Source organism: Labrus bergylta, chromosome 21 (genome assembly GCF_963930695.1).
Source record: "Labrus bergylta chromosome 21, fLabBer1.1, whole genome shotgun sequence".
Taxonomy (NCBI): domain Eukaryota; kingdom Metazoa; phylum Chordata; class Actinopteri; order Labriformes; family Labridae; genus Labrus; species Labrus bergylta.
The window spans coordinates 22952191-22969061 of record NC_089215.1 but is presented as its reverse complement, the minus strand read 5'-3'; the positions used below and the strand labels follow the sequence as shown (position 1 = coordinate 22969061).

Sequence of the window (16871 nt, the reverse complement as noted above, 5' to 3'; positions counted from 1 at the left end):
TGGATGTGTCACTGCACTAAGATGTCTCTGCTGCATGAAAGTGCATTTGTAACATGGTCTAATCGGCCTTGTAATTGCTATCAGTAGCCACAGCTGCAGATGAACTTCTTGAAGAGTTGCAACAGGTGTAGTGGACAAACTTTAAACTTTGACCTTAGCTTGGAGACCTGCCAATCCAACCACCTGTTAAGGTGGCTTTGCAGAGCAGATATTTTTAGTAAGGAAATAAAGTGCAGCCTTGGAATTGGGTCTGATCATGACTCACATCATACAAAAGCAAGGATAAATCCTTTCGTCTGTGAAGCTTGCTTGTTAAAGCCACATAACCTGCAACTGGAGTATTTAGGCTTGTTTTGAGCTGTTGTTGGGTGAGCACTTGCTCTTTAATAACCCACTCCAGCGTCCTTAGCGTCTGGCCCAAAATTCCCATCTCAAGCAGCAATGGACGGGCTGAACTCCAGCCTCAGCACCTAATCAGCTTATTGCTCTCTGTTGTTATAAAGAGAAAGCTACTTCATTCAAAAGAACTGCAGTACTCTAAATTATTAAGTACTGACTAAAAAAAAACAAGATTAAAGTATAATAATTATAAAAAAGCACTGACATTAGACACAGATTCATATTTATATATAATAATATAACACGATCATGATGAAGTCGGCTAGCTGTCTGACAATTTCTTTCATATCAACTAGGGATGCACATTATTAGTGGACTTGATGATTAAACATTGTCACCCTTGCTAGTCGGTTAAACTAATAATTTTTTTTATTAATATAGACCTCCAATGCCGGTTCAATGTTGTGTCTGTAATGCAGCAAACTACTCAAAGGTAACACAGCTCATCACAAAAACGACTGCCCATGATATACAGTGTTCTCTTGCCTTTTGAGTAGTCAACTTGTTTGAATTAAATTTGCATTTAGTTGATGGTCTTATCAGTATCAACAGTCTTAAGTACTAAAAACAAGGAAGCGATCATGTCTGTCTCTAATAAACTTGAGCTATTCAAACACATCAACATATTCAGTTCAGCCAGAACTAAAAAGCAGAGATGCTTAATATTCTGAATTATTGGTATACCTGAACAAAATAACATACTTCTAAGACAAAGACTTTAATATGGTATGGTTACTAGATTTGATGTTTTGAAAGTAAACCAAAAGGAATCTCGAAATTAATTTCCCACAAATGTATATTTTTATATCTTCTCCAATCTCAAAAGCCGTCCTCTGAAAGTCCAACTTTGGGCAGGTTTACAAACAGCCTGGATCTAGGAAGCTGCTCTTCAGCCCAGTGGGAAAAAAAGGCAGTTCTTGAAACTGAGGTATCAGCTGAATTCCCAACGGACCATTTTCCTATCCCTCCCCCATTTTCCTTTCCCTTCTGCCTGATGGGCTAATTTGTGTTGACTTAGAAAAGGCTTTGGCAGATTTTCAGTCATTATCACAGAGGTAGTTGAGGCCTAACAGCAGATCTTATGTCATTTATTTAAGTTGTGTTGACAGAAATGCAGGAAACAATGTCTTGTTAATGGTGTAAAAAAAAAAAAAAGTTAGTCATATTTATGCGACTCTTTTTTATTTCAATAGGAATATTTTTCACTACACTATGACCAGTACGACAGCTTGTAATGGGTGCCTATTCACCTTGGTCCACTTTAAAAGTGCTGTGTCAGAGCTCAGTGTTGGATGCTGCAGTCATCCAGACTCTGCTGTTTTGGGACACATTGTTACCTTGGAGTAACTGTTCTTTTACAGGAGAGAAAAGCTTTTCCTAGGGCTGCACATTTGGAATTACCTCTCTAGATATCAATGAGTGGTTCTGAACTGGCCAGAACATTGAAGACAAATTCGCACCAAATGTACCAGGGTATTTTAGACCCAGGTGCTTCTTTTCAAGGGTGTAAAGGGTTCCTTCAGCCCTTTACACTACGCTCCTCATTATTGTCTGCCTTTTCACCTAAATCTAAGAACCAGTCCAGATTTGGGAATTTAGCTTGCTGACATATGATAGCCACACCTGTTGTAAAACATAGTAAAATTGAAAGAGATTTTTCTGCACCTTGCAAACATTAAAATACAGACTCACATGAGCATCATATGTTTTTTTTAAACCCCATTCACATGTTCACGAAACTCCTGAGAACCTCCTGAACCTTTCAGACTCGGCTGCATTTGTGAACTCAAAAAGTTACATTTAGAACCCTTTAGACTATTTTCTGCCAGTACCCTGGTAAATGTTCGGCTTGAAGTCAGGATGAGCCTATGTGAGAACACAGCAGGAAATATTCAGGAAAAAAGTCACAGAGAATGGCTGGGAGTGGATGATGATGTTTATATCCTATGACCATCGTGCAACCATACATTGTATACTAAGTCGGGTGTGAAATCACTGTATTAGGATTTCTGTTTGCCGGTATAGAATTACTTTACTGATCCTGAAACTGATCATGGATCTTGGAAACCACACACTCACACTCATTTTGCTAAGACAGCCTGACTGTGGAGAGCCAGCACAACAAGACAGAACTCGATTGTAGCACCTGTTTCTCCAGGCGGCACAACCACTCCGTCACCACCAGACGGAGACTGATTGATTTCTCACACTCTGTCTGTTCTACCATTATTAATTTAATGTTGTATAGATTACATAAACACTGTTGAAAAAACAGCTTCAATTGCAGTGCTGTATGTACTAGAAATTAAAAACCAAAGATTGAGTATAATTTGTTACCCACACACAAATTTTATTATTCAATTCCCACCGTAGTAAAGAGAAGCTGATATTGTTCTCGTAGCTGCATCTGATTGATGGTCTGCACAATCCTAGCTTTTTTTTAAAAAGAACCTGCTGTACTAACAGAGAAAATAGCCTTCATCTTCCTACTCTCCCTCATCTTCCTCCTCCTCTGCATTTGTCAGCTGCTGGCCTCCTAACACAGCACTCAACCGCCCACATCCTCTCACCTTTCTCAAATAGAAGAGCAGTACACCTACCACCCACAGTACTCTCTGAAATGCCAGGCTCAAATATGTGTGAAATATGCAGCTTTCAGTTTTTTTTATGCTCATTTTCTTTCTCTGAATATTATGTTGATACATTGTTCTCGGACTTCCTTGTATGGATGTTCCTGTGTACCCGGGCTTAAAGCAGATGCTTATACAGTTTTCATCTTCAACGTCTTGAGCACATACCAGTGGGGTGAGGTGTATCTTAGAACGCCTGGAGGACTACGTGGCCCTGCAACAGAGATGTCAGATATCCACCATATGGTTTATTATAGAGCTATATGTTTGTCTAAAGTTAAGGCAGGGGTAAGAGTTTGGATCATAGCTGAGCCAGAGGTAAATATCAGGTGTGACTGTATGCCTTGTTGAAGACCCCGGTCATTGACCAGATTACAATCATCACTGTCTCAATCTGTCATCTTGTTCCTGGCCAGATTTTGACGTATATCTGTGTTTGAATCATTATCTTGGACTTCGAAAGAAAAAGAAAGAGACACAGTTGATAGTCCTCTTTAGCTACGCTTAAGGTGACTGCATCCGTCTGGCACCTGAGGATATTTCCCCGCGGCTGCTTGTTGGCATGCCAACTTGGCATGGTATCAAAGATGGCATGGTATCAAAGATGTGTGTTTACCTCTGTTGTCTTAAGTTGCTAAGGAAAAGATTTATTGCATAATTGCTGTTATCGGTAATGAGCAGGGGATGTTGGACCCTGAAGAGACCTGATTCCTGGCCATGTCCATGAGTCAGGATGAGGCGATGCCAGTTCATCAGTCCTCCACTTTGTGAATGATCAAAGTGAAATAGCTATGGAGGAAGATGGAAACAGTACTAGAAGATCCTGCTATTGCACGTCCTAAGTAGAGAAACATAACTTTACGAGGGAGATTGAAGCTTTTAAATTTGTGACCAGGAAAGTTGGCAGACAAACTGGCACCCTAAAACAAATAACAGATGTTTCAGATTAGTTAACAGGTGTTCTAAACTGACTTTATGAGTAATACTAGAATGAATTCAAACTGATAGAATATGACTGAGAGGTTACATGGCTGCATTGTGATGTTGCAATAAGTGACTCACTTGTGTAGTTTAATGCAATTTCATCATTCCCTCATACTTCGATAAACTGAGTCAGTTTCAGATGCAGTCTTGCTTTCCAGCTCCAGTAATGACTCTGTCAAACCAAAAAAATGTTATGGCAGGGGGGAGAATTTGCTTCACAACCAAAAATGAAAGTTAGACCATCAGCCAGCTGCCAAAAGAAGCAAACGTTTCACTGGCTGTGTCTTAAACGAGAATGGGATGTTTTGCTTTGCTGCAGAATGGCCAAGAGTGAAGAGAGCCAAGGATGCAGAGACATGCATGCATGCGTGCACTGAACCTATTAATTACCATTTTCCAAACATAGAGTTGGTTCTTAATTATCACTACATAACATCTGGACAGAGATCACAAGACGTGATGAATTTGGAAAGGAAAAAGATATGGGCCTTACTTCACTGCGAACATATATTTCAATACAATGACACTTGATTTAAACTCTGACCATTCATTTGATTGTGGTTTCTAGTTTCTGATTGTATTTGACTGAATATTACATGCTGGCAGTGTTGGGCAGTGACGTCACCACAGATAGTAAAGTTAGTAGTTTAACTACGTTTTCCAGTAGCTTAGTGGAAGTGTCACTGTTTTCTGAATCAAATAGCTTTTCAGTAGCTTATTGGTTTTATTGATCACTTAGTGCAGTAGCGTCCAAACAAACAAATCACCACATCACACTTGAAGCGCAGCGTAGCACTTTATTATAAAAGGATGAATAAAAGATGCCAGCTGCAGTCTGCAAACACTAGATACTAACCTGTCAGTAGAGGAGTTGTATCTTAGATTTGTGGAGTAAAGGACAACATGAGCCACCTCCTCTTTGTCGTCAACTGTAAATAAATTTTGTTTATTTACCAGTTTAAGGACCGGTTCTTAGACTTTGTACTCACAAAACACTGTGTGTTGGCTGTCACAGAAATATTTCAGCATTTTAAATTATGAGGGCTTTAAAACTGCTAAGGACAAACATTTAACGATAGCTTGTTGTGAAGCCTTCCAAGACACATAAATAGCCCTTGACAAGAAAGTGCTTTATTCATTGATTTGACCTTTTTTTTTGTTTGTTTTTATCAGTCTGTTGGTTTGGAGAGGAGAATCAGACTTCCCAGTAAAACCTCCTAAACAATGAACAGGATCAAAAAGATTCTGATTTTCGGACTTGATTTGTGAAGTTAGAAGCCATCTCAAAAGTCTGAATTTATCGCAGTACATTACTTTATGTTGACAAGTAAGGCTTTTCGCTCAACAACAACACATTTTACTCATTGGATCGGAGCCTGGGTAATATGCTTTCACATTATTTTCAGGCAGTCAGATCAAGCTAAGCTAGCCATCTGCCATTTTGGCTAACTTTTGCCAGAATGGCAGATGGCTAACTGATGATTTGGATCATCAGGTTTATGGTTTTAGTTCTATATATCCAATATAGAATCTTAAACTTTCAATAGCTGAATAGTGAATTTTTACAGTTAGTAGTAGTACCTGATGTTTAGATTGACAATGTTTCCACTTGTTGTTTGCCACTTAAGAACATTAGTCACAGAAAGAGTTATGTGACAGCTGAACTGGCACAACTGGCTCGTGCCCTCCTGCATCTCTTGTCCTCACAGTCTGATCCAGAGAAATCATTTCTCTTTCTAAATTGTCCCTGTCTCCCCTTGAGACTCTTCTTGATGACTTACATTGAGACAGCGTTCATATTATTGTCTGAACATCTGAAACAAGAATAAGTTTATGTTGGCTTCATAATTTCCATGCTGGGATGACAAAAGGACATTTGTTTTGGCCTCTTGTCTCTCAGTCATTTCCTTGTTGAGGGTTAAGGGGAGGAGTGGCTCTGTGGACTGTGGTGGCCGACAATCCCACTTTGTGTGAACTGTTGCTGCTTCACAAAGGGATCATTGTGGAGAGCGGTGGCCCAGGGAGAGGGGACTGGGTCTAGTCTAGGTGACAGCAAGGTTTGGGTTCAAGGGGCCTAGGATCGGGGGCTAAAACTGCGATGGCTGGTCCAAAGTAGGGGCGTGTATTTGTGCTCAGCTGATAGGGTGCTGATGGAGGGAGGGTGCACACGTGTGAGAGAAGTCCCATGCTGCTCCAGTGCAAAACATTTACTGTGTTCCCCCTCAACAAGCACTTTCTGCACATACACGATCAAATCTCTCTCTGAGGTGAGCAGCTTTATGAAAATAGCTTTTTAATCAGAGCTGTAGTCAGTCTCTGATGTATTTTCTGCGTCCTACAGAATCCGATGTTGTGATTATAAAACTGGAGGCTTAAGCTGCTTGTACAACTGCTCTCAGAATTTGAAATATTGTGCTGTTTATCCTCCTTTGACTCTGGCTCAAGGACAAACCAGCATGTTTGCTGCACTCCAGAATTGTTTACTCAAACAGATGGACCTAGCAGTCCAAAGTCATAGTCCACAAACCCCCTTTTATTCCCCTACATCACTGCTGCTCTCCTTGCCCACCGGCTTGAGACTTAATCCCCCTTTTCTCAGCCTCAATGTTTCCCCACTCTCCGTCCCCAAAGCCATGTCTGACAGTGACAGGGCTCTCAGGTCAAGCTGACGCCAGTCTCTCTGTCCAGTCTGAAACAGGCCCAGACTCTCGCCCAGCTGTCCTAAAGGTCTATTAGTCCGTCTGTGTGTCAGGCCCGGCTGTCGCCCTGGCCTCTCACCTTGGTGTCAAGAGCCCTTCGTTGATGGACCAGAAGATATTAACCCAAAGCATGATGGCAAATTTAAGACCTACTTGTTTTACTGACTTGTTTTATTTGGCCATGCTGATACTCTTGGCCTAGTTACACCAACATACAATCCTTCTTGTTCCAGTTTTCTGTGCCAGTACTTTGCCTCTGCTATCTTTGATATTAAAGACAACAACAGGAGAGCTGAGTGTGAAAGTGACATTTAACAGTGTCAAAGTAAACAAGGCCTCTCATTTGCCCTCAGGGTGGAAGTACCACCAACTGTTAACTATTGACTCCTCTGTCCACATCAGAGGCCATGCATGAGCCTCCATTGCTCTCATCCTGACAGGCTATGGTTATGCAGCATTAATTATGTCCCTGAGTTAGATTTATTTGGTGACTTGCTGGCATAAACATGATACCTTTTCATTTTCTTTCCAGCTCCATGTCTTAATATAATCTGATTCAGCGAGGGCTGTAATTTATCATCTGTATGTACCTGGTACTTATAGTTCAGAACCACTGTGGTATGTTGATGTCTATAATTCTGCTTGTGTGTGAAAGTAGCGCCCAAAAGCTGATATAACAGCCACCTATGCCCACTGTGCTCAGTAATGCAGTCCACCTTTATTTCATTGAACAAATACAATTCTCTTAGTCAACATAAAACAACAAAGGCTCTTCCCTTTGTGAGCAGGAGTCATTTAGAGGTCAGACTAAGCTAACGTCAGGTTTCTGAATAAGGAATTTATAGTAACGTGCATAAATGTGTAGATGCATTCTTAGAAAAATACACCAGTGTTTTAATACCTAATGCACCAAAATAAAAGCATATATTTTACAAAAATATCTCAAGCACAGCAGGTTCACTTATGTTCATGCAGTATTCTGGACTCTGAATAGATAATCTTATCTGCTCTAAGTTGAACCAGCATGCCTCTATTCATTGTAAATGTGCCGTGCCTTTGAACAAAGCCAATGTGTGCTTACATAAACCTGCATGAGAAACCTTAAGGCATTGTACAAAGAGTAGTGTTACTGTGGTAGTCCTGCGGTCATGTTATTTATGGTTGACAGATGGCTTCCATGTCAATGTGCATAGTTCCACCTCACAGCCAGGCATCAGACAGATTAAACTGAAAACAGCTCAGTGACCCCCTGAACTCGCACAGTTTATAAATAGAACAGGCATTAATGTCACCAGTCTTTATTCCTCTTTCTAACAATACAATACACAACAAAAATATCCATACAGCAATATATAATTCTTCAGACTCCTGTGATGCAATCATGGAATATCTGGTACCAAATATTGATCTTTTAATTTACAAAAGATACAACACTTTGGACCAGATTTACTAAGCTCCCATTTAAAGAGTACTAAATTGCGTGTTCACTCCAAAAGTTTGCACGTTTGGTTGGTGGCCGTTTTGCGGGTGACCTACTAAGAAAATTTGCGTGAATCACACCAGGTGCAAACCTTGTGGAGGCGGTACTATTTAAGTTAGGTTGTTCTACTGGTTTACATCACGGAGAGTTTGGACAGAAAGCAGGACGACTGCAAGTGCAAAATAGGTATTAGTGAGAGAGGCAAATAAAAGCACAATACCTTTGAGTTATAGGATATAAATCTGAATATTACAAAAAAAAAGTGGTTATAAGAAAACATCGGCATTAGACAGGGCCTCTCTTTTCTTCCCTTAATCTTAAGAATGAAGTGTCAAACATTGTGCAGGAGGTGCGAGCTGTGTCCTCTGTGGCACAGGCGATCTACACTCCCCGTTGTTGCGCACCAGACAGCTGGCCAGCGCTATGATTGGACATAAATGCCCTGGAAATAGGTATCGAAGACGGGGGTACAAACAGTTGTGAGGTACCCCAATCCAAGCATCCTACAGAGTAGCAGCAGCTTTAGAGGGAGGAGACGAGAGCATTATGGAGAGGAGCGCACCGGAGGGGGCGAGCAGGGGGAGAGACGCGCAACCCGAGAAAAAGGAAATCCCTGTTTAAAATATAATGTTGATGAAAAGAGGGAAATAGGAAGAAATAAATGTCAATGTTGAAATTCTTTTGAATGCAGAGGCTGTGAATGTTCAGTTTTCTTTGGCTGTAGGCTATGGCAACAATAGCCTGTAGTTTAATCCTGGTGTTTCTCTTCTTTAACGATTAGAATATTCAATCAAATTAAAAAATAAATGCATGCCATTTATTTTTCTGTCATTTGAAACATGTAAACACGTGGGGAAAAACACGATCTTTATGTCTTCTTTTATTGAGCCTATGTCTCCTCCTAACTACAATAACAGCAGCATGTTGTGTGTAACACTGGTCTCCTGGGTTAGCACGTTCCTTTCAAAGGTGTTAAATACAGACACCGTCACAATCACTGCAATTTTTGTCAGGTTTGGTAAATCACAAAGCGTGTTCTAACTTAACTTGTTTGCATTTTCTCCTCCCAGTATTTTGCACGCTAGGGCAGAAACGCCCCATATTGCATATTCATTAAGGCAAATGTACTAAATGGTCAATGCGTTGTTTTGCTCATTTGAAAGACGCAATCCTCACTGCGCGCCGTTAGTAGATTAGATAGCACTTTTTTTGCTGGTGGTGTCAAGTTTGCACACGTTTTAAGACACACAAACCTTAGGTAAATCTGGCCTTTTGAACGAGTTTCATGGCAGTTTGACTAATCGCATCACTACATCATGACTCCTCACTGTGACGCCTGTGAATCAGGGAAATGAGAATGGAAGGTATTGGTCAAAGAGAAAGAAGCAGGATAATCTTTCAATATAGCAGTTATCACATAATCACTGTTTTTTGTGACATATTGTATCGTGAATTTCTCTGCGTTTCCGTCGGCTCACAGAAGCTATATTCAGATTGTAATGGATGAAATGTGAATATTCTTCATGTAGAAAATTCTAGTAACCTTGATAAACAATATAACCATTTTTTTATTTTTTTTTATTAGTTGCAGTAGAGTGACAAACTGGTGACATATACATAACAAATGAGGCACAAAAAAACAAACGGACAAGGTCAGGACAACAACTCCAAAATACAGTAAAAAATAAACAAATAAAGACAGCAAAATACTAAGAGATCAACAGACACACATCAGACTACAACCAGCAAATACATTACAAAACTATACGAAATACCTAAGAAAGGATACAATGTAACCATTTTTAATGTATGCCTTTTCTATGCCTGACTTTGAATTTAATAGAAATGCATCCTTATTCCTATTGTTGACTTGAGCCTGGACTGCATTGCTTCTATTAATTGAACGCAATAATGTCATGCTAAATACATAAATATTACAAACAATTATTGTTCACTTCCCCTTTTAAAAATCATCCTTAATATTTCTACTTTGACGCTTTCTTTCTGAATGGTGCATGTGAAGTTTAAAGCGTTACGTATGATGCAATGGGCTAATTAGTGTCTTGCAATTTCTAGAGCTTGTATCACAGAAATTTGAAATATCACAGCAAGATTAAACAGGAACACTGGCCTGCACATACAGACTGTTATATCAGTGCTTGGCATGACAAACTTGCCAGGAAAAGTGATGCTGGGGCGGATTGTGTGAAAAGACATGTGGAGGGATATGTGGGCACGTCTGTTCATTTCCTCACTTAACACTCTTTTTTTTTTTGCGTTCTCCAGCCCAGCACTCTCCCCCAGGGTACGATCAACATGAACCAGTGTTCAGACGTCATCGATGGAGAGTCCAGGACGGGGCAGAAGAACTCGCTGTGCATCCTGACCCCTGAGAAAGAGCACTTTATACGAGCTGAGTGCAAAGAAATTATCAACGGGTAAGGCTTAAAAAACCAGGACATTGATCTCTAAATGTAGGAATTCCAAATATACAATCAACCTTCACGTCTTAAAAGGGCAATATGTTGTTTCCAGAGGGTATTATGGCTTGTGTTGTGCTCTCTTTCTCTCTTGGTTTGAGTGGATGTCAGAGGCTTAAGACTTCTTATGTGTGACTGCCTTTGCTGCCAAAACTGCTCTGCCCCCTGCTGGCTCCTTCAGGCTCTGCTCTTCAGAGACTTAAAATCCACACTGCAGTGACAGTGCACATTCTTGAACTGTTTCCTCTCCTGCCCTCTCTCTCTCCCTGCTCACAAACCCCTGTATGCCTCACACACACACACACACACACACACACACACACACACACACACACACACACACACACACACACACACACACACACACACACACACACTCTAAGCCTCATGATTTGTTTTACTGTCGCCTTCCTCTACTGCTGCAAATCTAAGTATGTTTCTGCACCACACTCTCCTTCCTTGGCTCTTGCATATTAAGGCTATTCTCAGGGTACTGTGACTCACAACACCCACTCTCCATTATTCTACCTGCTTGATCCCTGCACTTCTCCTGTCATCTTGCACCCATTGGTCCTTTCTTTGCCGTCACTCAATCATGTCAACCCCCGCAAGGTCATCATTGACTGACAGTGGCATAAAAACCTGGATTATTTTAATGAATATATATTATTTTTATGTTCCTATCTGACTCATTGTGTCAAAGTAGCTCCATTGTGGGCTCTGGTTCTTCAATACCTGTGTCACATCATGTGTACTGAAAGTACGACAGTTTATACTGGGACTCTTTACTTAGTGGGTGGTATAAAAAAAAGTATTTAACTGCTCTGTACCACGGTGACTCTTTCCACAAAACATCCAGGGCTTTCTCATATCTTGTGTCTTATATGAATGAAATGTCAATCTTGATGGATATTTTTATAAAATAAACTGTTATTTTGTCCACTTCATCATTATTATTTAAAGTAAACACTTTGGACAGTTTGATCCAGTAAATATATAAATGATCAAGACATAATGTCACAATACTAAAGGAAAGCTTTAAGAAGCTCTGTGTGCACTACCTCCCTGTTTAATGAGAAGTTGGTGTTAAGTGTATTTTGGTAGAGTTGTATCTTTTTCTGCCTGTTGTGCAAATGCATTCTCTGGCAGGCACAATGCTTTATGTTTTGCTGCATAGAACTCGGTCTCTTATCATATATTGATCCACCACGGGTCCAAGAACAACACTTTGACTATCTGACTGTGTGTAGGTGGCAGGAGGCTCTGACTGTTTATCCCCGGACCAATAAGCAGAACCAGAAGAAGAAACGCAAGGTGGATCCTCCCACTCACCAGGTAATAACATTCTTCTCCCGCTCCATAATAAAATGTTGTTACCTTGCTAACATTGAACCAAATTCAGATGAACTTCATGTTATTGTAACGACTTTTCTTTTCCTATTGTACGGATGGTGCATGTTCAACTTAAAGAAGGGTTCTCCAGTGAAGCCTGGAGCAACAGAGTTTTCCTCTCAGGGTGAAAAAGGAGGGTGATTTTACAAATGAGTTAGATAATTATAAGGTTAAAGTCATTAATCTCATTGGTTGTATTGGAAACAGGTGCAGCAACCATTCTGATACTCATGCCTGTTATAAAGGTTTAGGTGAAGGCCAAAAATCTAATCTTTCCAAATGACTGATAGTGAGCTATATTTGGCTTTTCTGCTCACACTTTGAACGTGGACATGACTTTCAGATCCATACTGTAGGAAATAAACATTACAAGTGATCCGAATGTGTACCATTGCTAGAACCAGAAAAGAGAATAACACATATTCTGAAGGACATGTGCTGTGAAGGTATGTAAGCATGGAGGCTTTTCATTCCACTCAAACAGCACCAGCTGTTTTCCCCTCAGATGGAGTGAGATGTATTGTTTTTCTGCCAACAGCATGATCAACAGCGATCCATATTTGCATTCTTAACTCACATGAGGTGTTCTATACACACACACAGACTGCATGTCACATACTTTTCTGACATTAGCTAAAGAGTTACAGTGTTAACATTTCATTGGTTGTAATAAAGTACTATTGTACATATTGGCTGCTTCTTTTTTAGAAGAAGCTTTGTTATGCTTCCAACTTCTGGTTTTAATACAGTATCACCTGGTTAGCTGGCAGGCAATTTAAGCGAGTTATCAAAACATTTCTGTGCAAACAGTTAAGAGTAACAATGCCAGCTGCCAGCTAAAATAACATTCAGCTTTAACTGACCATGATCCTCTTGCCTCTGAATTTGCTCATGCACTCTGTTTCATTGTCACGTCCAGCAGCTGCTGTATCATCTGCCCGGCTTTTTGCCCTGTGTCTTTCCTGTAGCCTTGTGCGCCCGCTCAAAACAGATTTTTTCCTTTTTTGAAAAATCATCACCTATGTGTAGGCTGTAAAAATGTGGCAACAGCTCCAAAGACACTGAAGACAATAAAAAAAGAACAAAAAGGCTTGTTTCATGTTGGTGCAGTCTTAATTCCTGCTTGTTAACTAGAAATAAAACAACAGGACTTCATAAAGCTGTATTATAAAAATAGTTATAATGACAGAATGAAGCAAATATTTGAGTGTTGTTCAGTCCACCCACTGTGGAAAATGGTTTTCCCCTTTGCATCCTCCTTTTTGTTGTAAGGCCAAATTTGTGATGAGTGTACACAAGATTGTCTCTGCAGTTGATTGTCTGGTTCCTCTAATGACGCTGCCCTGAACCAGACTGTGACCCTGCTGGCTTTACCCTAACAGGCTCTTTTGCAGAGAGACAGCCGTGACCTTCACTGTGTCCCATGTGATATATTTAAAGTCTTTCTCTGCACATCCCAAGACTTTCACATTTTCACATACACATAAAACATGTTTTATATTTCATTATGCTCTCTTTATGTTTTGTTTTTAAATGGCATTTCACATCTTAATGGCCTCAAAAATGTACCAGTGTTTACGCACATTGCATATTTTTTCCATATCGTGTAGGCTTAGTACAAAACCTGGTTGATGCAATGGAACAAGATTATTTTTTTTCTTGCATGTGTGTGAAATGAGCATCACTTGAAATAACAGTGAAGAGGTCAGGGACAACACGGTGTAATCACAGCCCATAATGTGACTGGCTCGTTGCTTGCCGATGTAGTTATCTATAATTGTCTAATGAGCTGCTCAGTTGTTTTTGGATGGGAATGTGATATTTCCTATATCGACAAGTATCCACAAATATGTTAAGGTTAATATCGTTTAAATCTCACATTTCCACCTGAAAACTCACCTTCAAATCAATGACTTAAATTGATTTCACTCTGTTACAGACCTTTTAATGTTTTTGCATTCTCCCAAACATCATTCCAGGAGTTGTCTGCAACATTGAGGCCTCTTTCCCAGGTTTAAGCATATAGAAGAGCTGCCCAGCTGTTTTATATTATTATTTTGTCTCTCAGAGCTTGAAATACTTTGACTTTTAAGGATTGTGGTGTCCCTTATGACAAATTCCCTTACTTGTAAATACAGGAAAAAGTCCTTCTTTTTAATAATGTATCTTCCAATTGTTTGACTTAAAGACATCAAGCGGGATCCCTCAAGTACCGTAATTTGTGCAAATAAGGAATCACTTATTTTTCCCAAAGTCAATAGTTAATGTATATTATTGCAGGTGGAAAATCAGGATGTCACATAATGGAGTAAAGACAGAGCTGACCTGAGACCTGGGGTGCGTTCAAATTGTCCCTCCTATCTCCTTTCACTATCCACTTTACCTTAACCCCGCAAAAACGTCATGAGGTCAAGGAAAGATGTTAGGAGAATTCATAAAGGACTTAGGGAAAGGCGATCTCGTTGCTCTGACAATCCGACCACATTTTCCACGAGGCGATGTCATTAAATGCGACGGGCCGGCGGAGGTTAATGACGTAGGTCTGCCGTGTTGAAACTACAATGTTCAGAAAATGGACTACAAAAAACGCATCTAAAAAACTTTCCCCTGTGCCTTCTTACCGGTGAAATAATCCTAATTACCACAAGGTTGGGATTGAAATAAAAGAAATATAGACTACCAGGCTAAAAGTAAGAAAAGTGAAACCTTCAGCTTCCTGTCCACTCAGAAATCAACATCAAAGTAAATATGAAATTAATTGTTACATTTATGTAAGATATAACCTACACATAATGTTTTATACAAATGTACAACTGCACATAGCATAGCAAGAGAATAAAATATGTTGAATAAAACATCATCTGATAAAAATGTCTCTTATCTTTTATCTCTTACATGATCTGTGTCACTTTACGATCATCGTTCATGTTCGTGAACGGTCAGATGCGTGAGTCGCTTTAAATGTTGCGGCCGCAAGGAATTGTGGGACGTCATATCTCATCTTTTTTGGTAAAGGATGGTCCAGTGTATCCTATGCTAAAGGAGGTTATAAAGGAAGCATTGACCCACCTTTCCTTAATTTTTAGAGAATTCGAACGGCTCTTATCATGGCCGCCACTTAACTGCTTCCGGGTCATTTCACTCAGTTAGGAACCTTCTTAAGAAAAAATGACAATTCGAATGCACCCCTGTCTTCTAATTTTCTGACAGCATGCCATGCTTTAATGGTGTAAACTGTAATTGGATTAGTCCAAACAAAAACTACGTACATTTCTCAGAAATAATAGTTTTTTCAGGGGTATTTCAACATTGAGCTTTCTTATCAAAGCAAAGAGATGTAGGCACCTAATCAGATATAATACACAAATGATCCCCTGGCTGATATTTTCTTATACCTGGTGGGTCGAGACCTCTGAGGACGAGAGACATTATGGAGCTATTTTGATGCATGTGTCTTCTAAACCCATATACAGTAAAGGAGCTAAACCCTTATGGGGGAGCATACCTGGGATCATTTGTATCTGATAGAGTAACTGAAGGGGGATATTCATTCATGGTTAACATTTTAAAGAACCTATTGAGAGAGAGACTTTGTCATATAGCTGATTTTAATGGTTACAGATGGAACCCAGACATTAACATTAAAAGCTTTCTGTGATTGGCAGGCTGGATTTTCAGCTACTGAAGACATGAATGGACACCCAGTGAGTCCTACTTTTGAGATTCCCTGCCCCTATAAGTCACATGTATTATAATCAAAGTTAAGCCAGGTGAAAGGTGACTAAAAAGGACAATCTTTTTGATTTCTCTCTGATTCTCAAGAGTGATTATCAGCAGCATGTTTGTAGGGGATGTGCTTTTCTTCGGAAATCTTGCTTTCTCTTTTTAACGTAAATGATCCTGGGAGTCTGAATCCAAAATTCATAGCTGAAGTCTTTTATCTGATAAAGAGATTTCTATTAACATTTTTCTGTCTGTAGAAATTCTCTTTCAATGATTCCATCTCTGCAGAACACTCTCAGTCCTTCACTGATACGGATGTGTTTTCTGTGAATGAACCTGATCTGTGACAAGCTGCTGGTCTCTGTCTCCTTTCCAAGCAACTGATCAAGACTGAGTCGGACTGATTATTTTCTCCAAAACCTCCATATTGTTGAGCTCACTTGTCAGTATTTTAATTGTCATTATCTCTTTCCTCCTCGTAATCCTCGTTGTAGTCTCTCTGTGACCTTACCTACCATCATGTCCTCTCCTCTTCCCTTCCTCTCCTTCCATCCCAAACCCCCACTCAGGAGCCCGGCCCGGCCAAGGTGACAGTGACCAGCAGCAGCAGCGGGGGAAGCATCCCCTGCCTGCCCAGCAGCATCGCCAGCGCTGAGCGTGTCCCGATGAGCCGCGCCACTCTGTGGCAAGAGGAGAGCCGCTGGAGCAGGGCCACCATCCCCTGCAGCCGCAGTGCCTCCTGCATCAGCCAGCTGAACCAGAGCCAGCCAGAGTCCAGTATCACTACTCAAGATGGTGAGGCCTTGATTCACCTGCAAAGCCATTTGTTTACTTAATATGCAAATACTACTTACTAAAATATACTTCTTTGTGATTTGTGATTCATTTTTTTTCTTCTTATAATCCACTGCACAGCTCCTACATTGCACCTTTTTTACATTCATTTTATGTTTTTTATTTTTTACATTTTACATTTTATTTTACATTTTTAAATTCTATTTTATATATTGTAATATCTTCTTATTCTGTATTATTTAAGTTGTTGCTAGTTCTGCTTTATTTCCTTGTTAATTGTTTAGCACCA

The 16871-nt window shown here is 40.0% G+C and overlaps 1 protein-coding gene across 8 annotated transcripts in view; it reads left to right on the top strand.

The window, feature by feature from the left end:
• The window catches only part of si:ch73-103b11.2 (myosin phosphatase Rho-interacting protein), a 49625-nt gene that overhangs the window by 13642 nt on the left and 19112 nt on the right, over nt 1-16871 (top strand). For 6 of the 8 annotated variants that reach the window (XR_002278083.3, XR_002278084.3, XM_020637522.3 and 3 more), the window contains exons 4-7: nt 10479-10630; nt 11923-12007; nt 15730-15768; nt 16357-16582. Coding sequence is in view for 5 of the 8 variants with exons in the window: in XM_020637522.3 (XP_020493178.2) it covers nt 10479-10630; nt 11923-12007; nt 15730-15768; nt 16357-16582 (502 nt within the window). In the remaining 3 variants the exon portion in view is untranslated. The remainder of the gene's footprint in view (nt 1-10478; nt 10631-11922; nt 12008-15729; nt 15769-16356; nt 16583-16871) is intronic. The other 2 variants (XR_002278085.3, XM_020637523.3) reach the window with 1 other exon arrangement.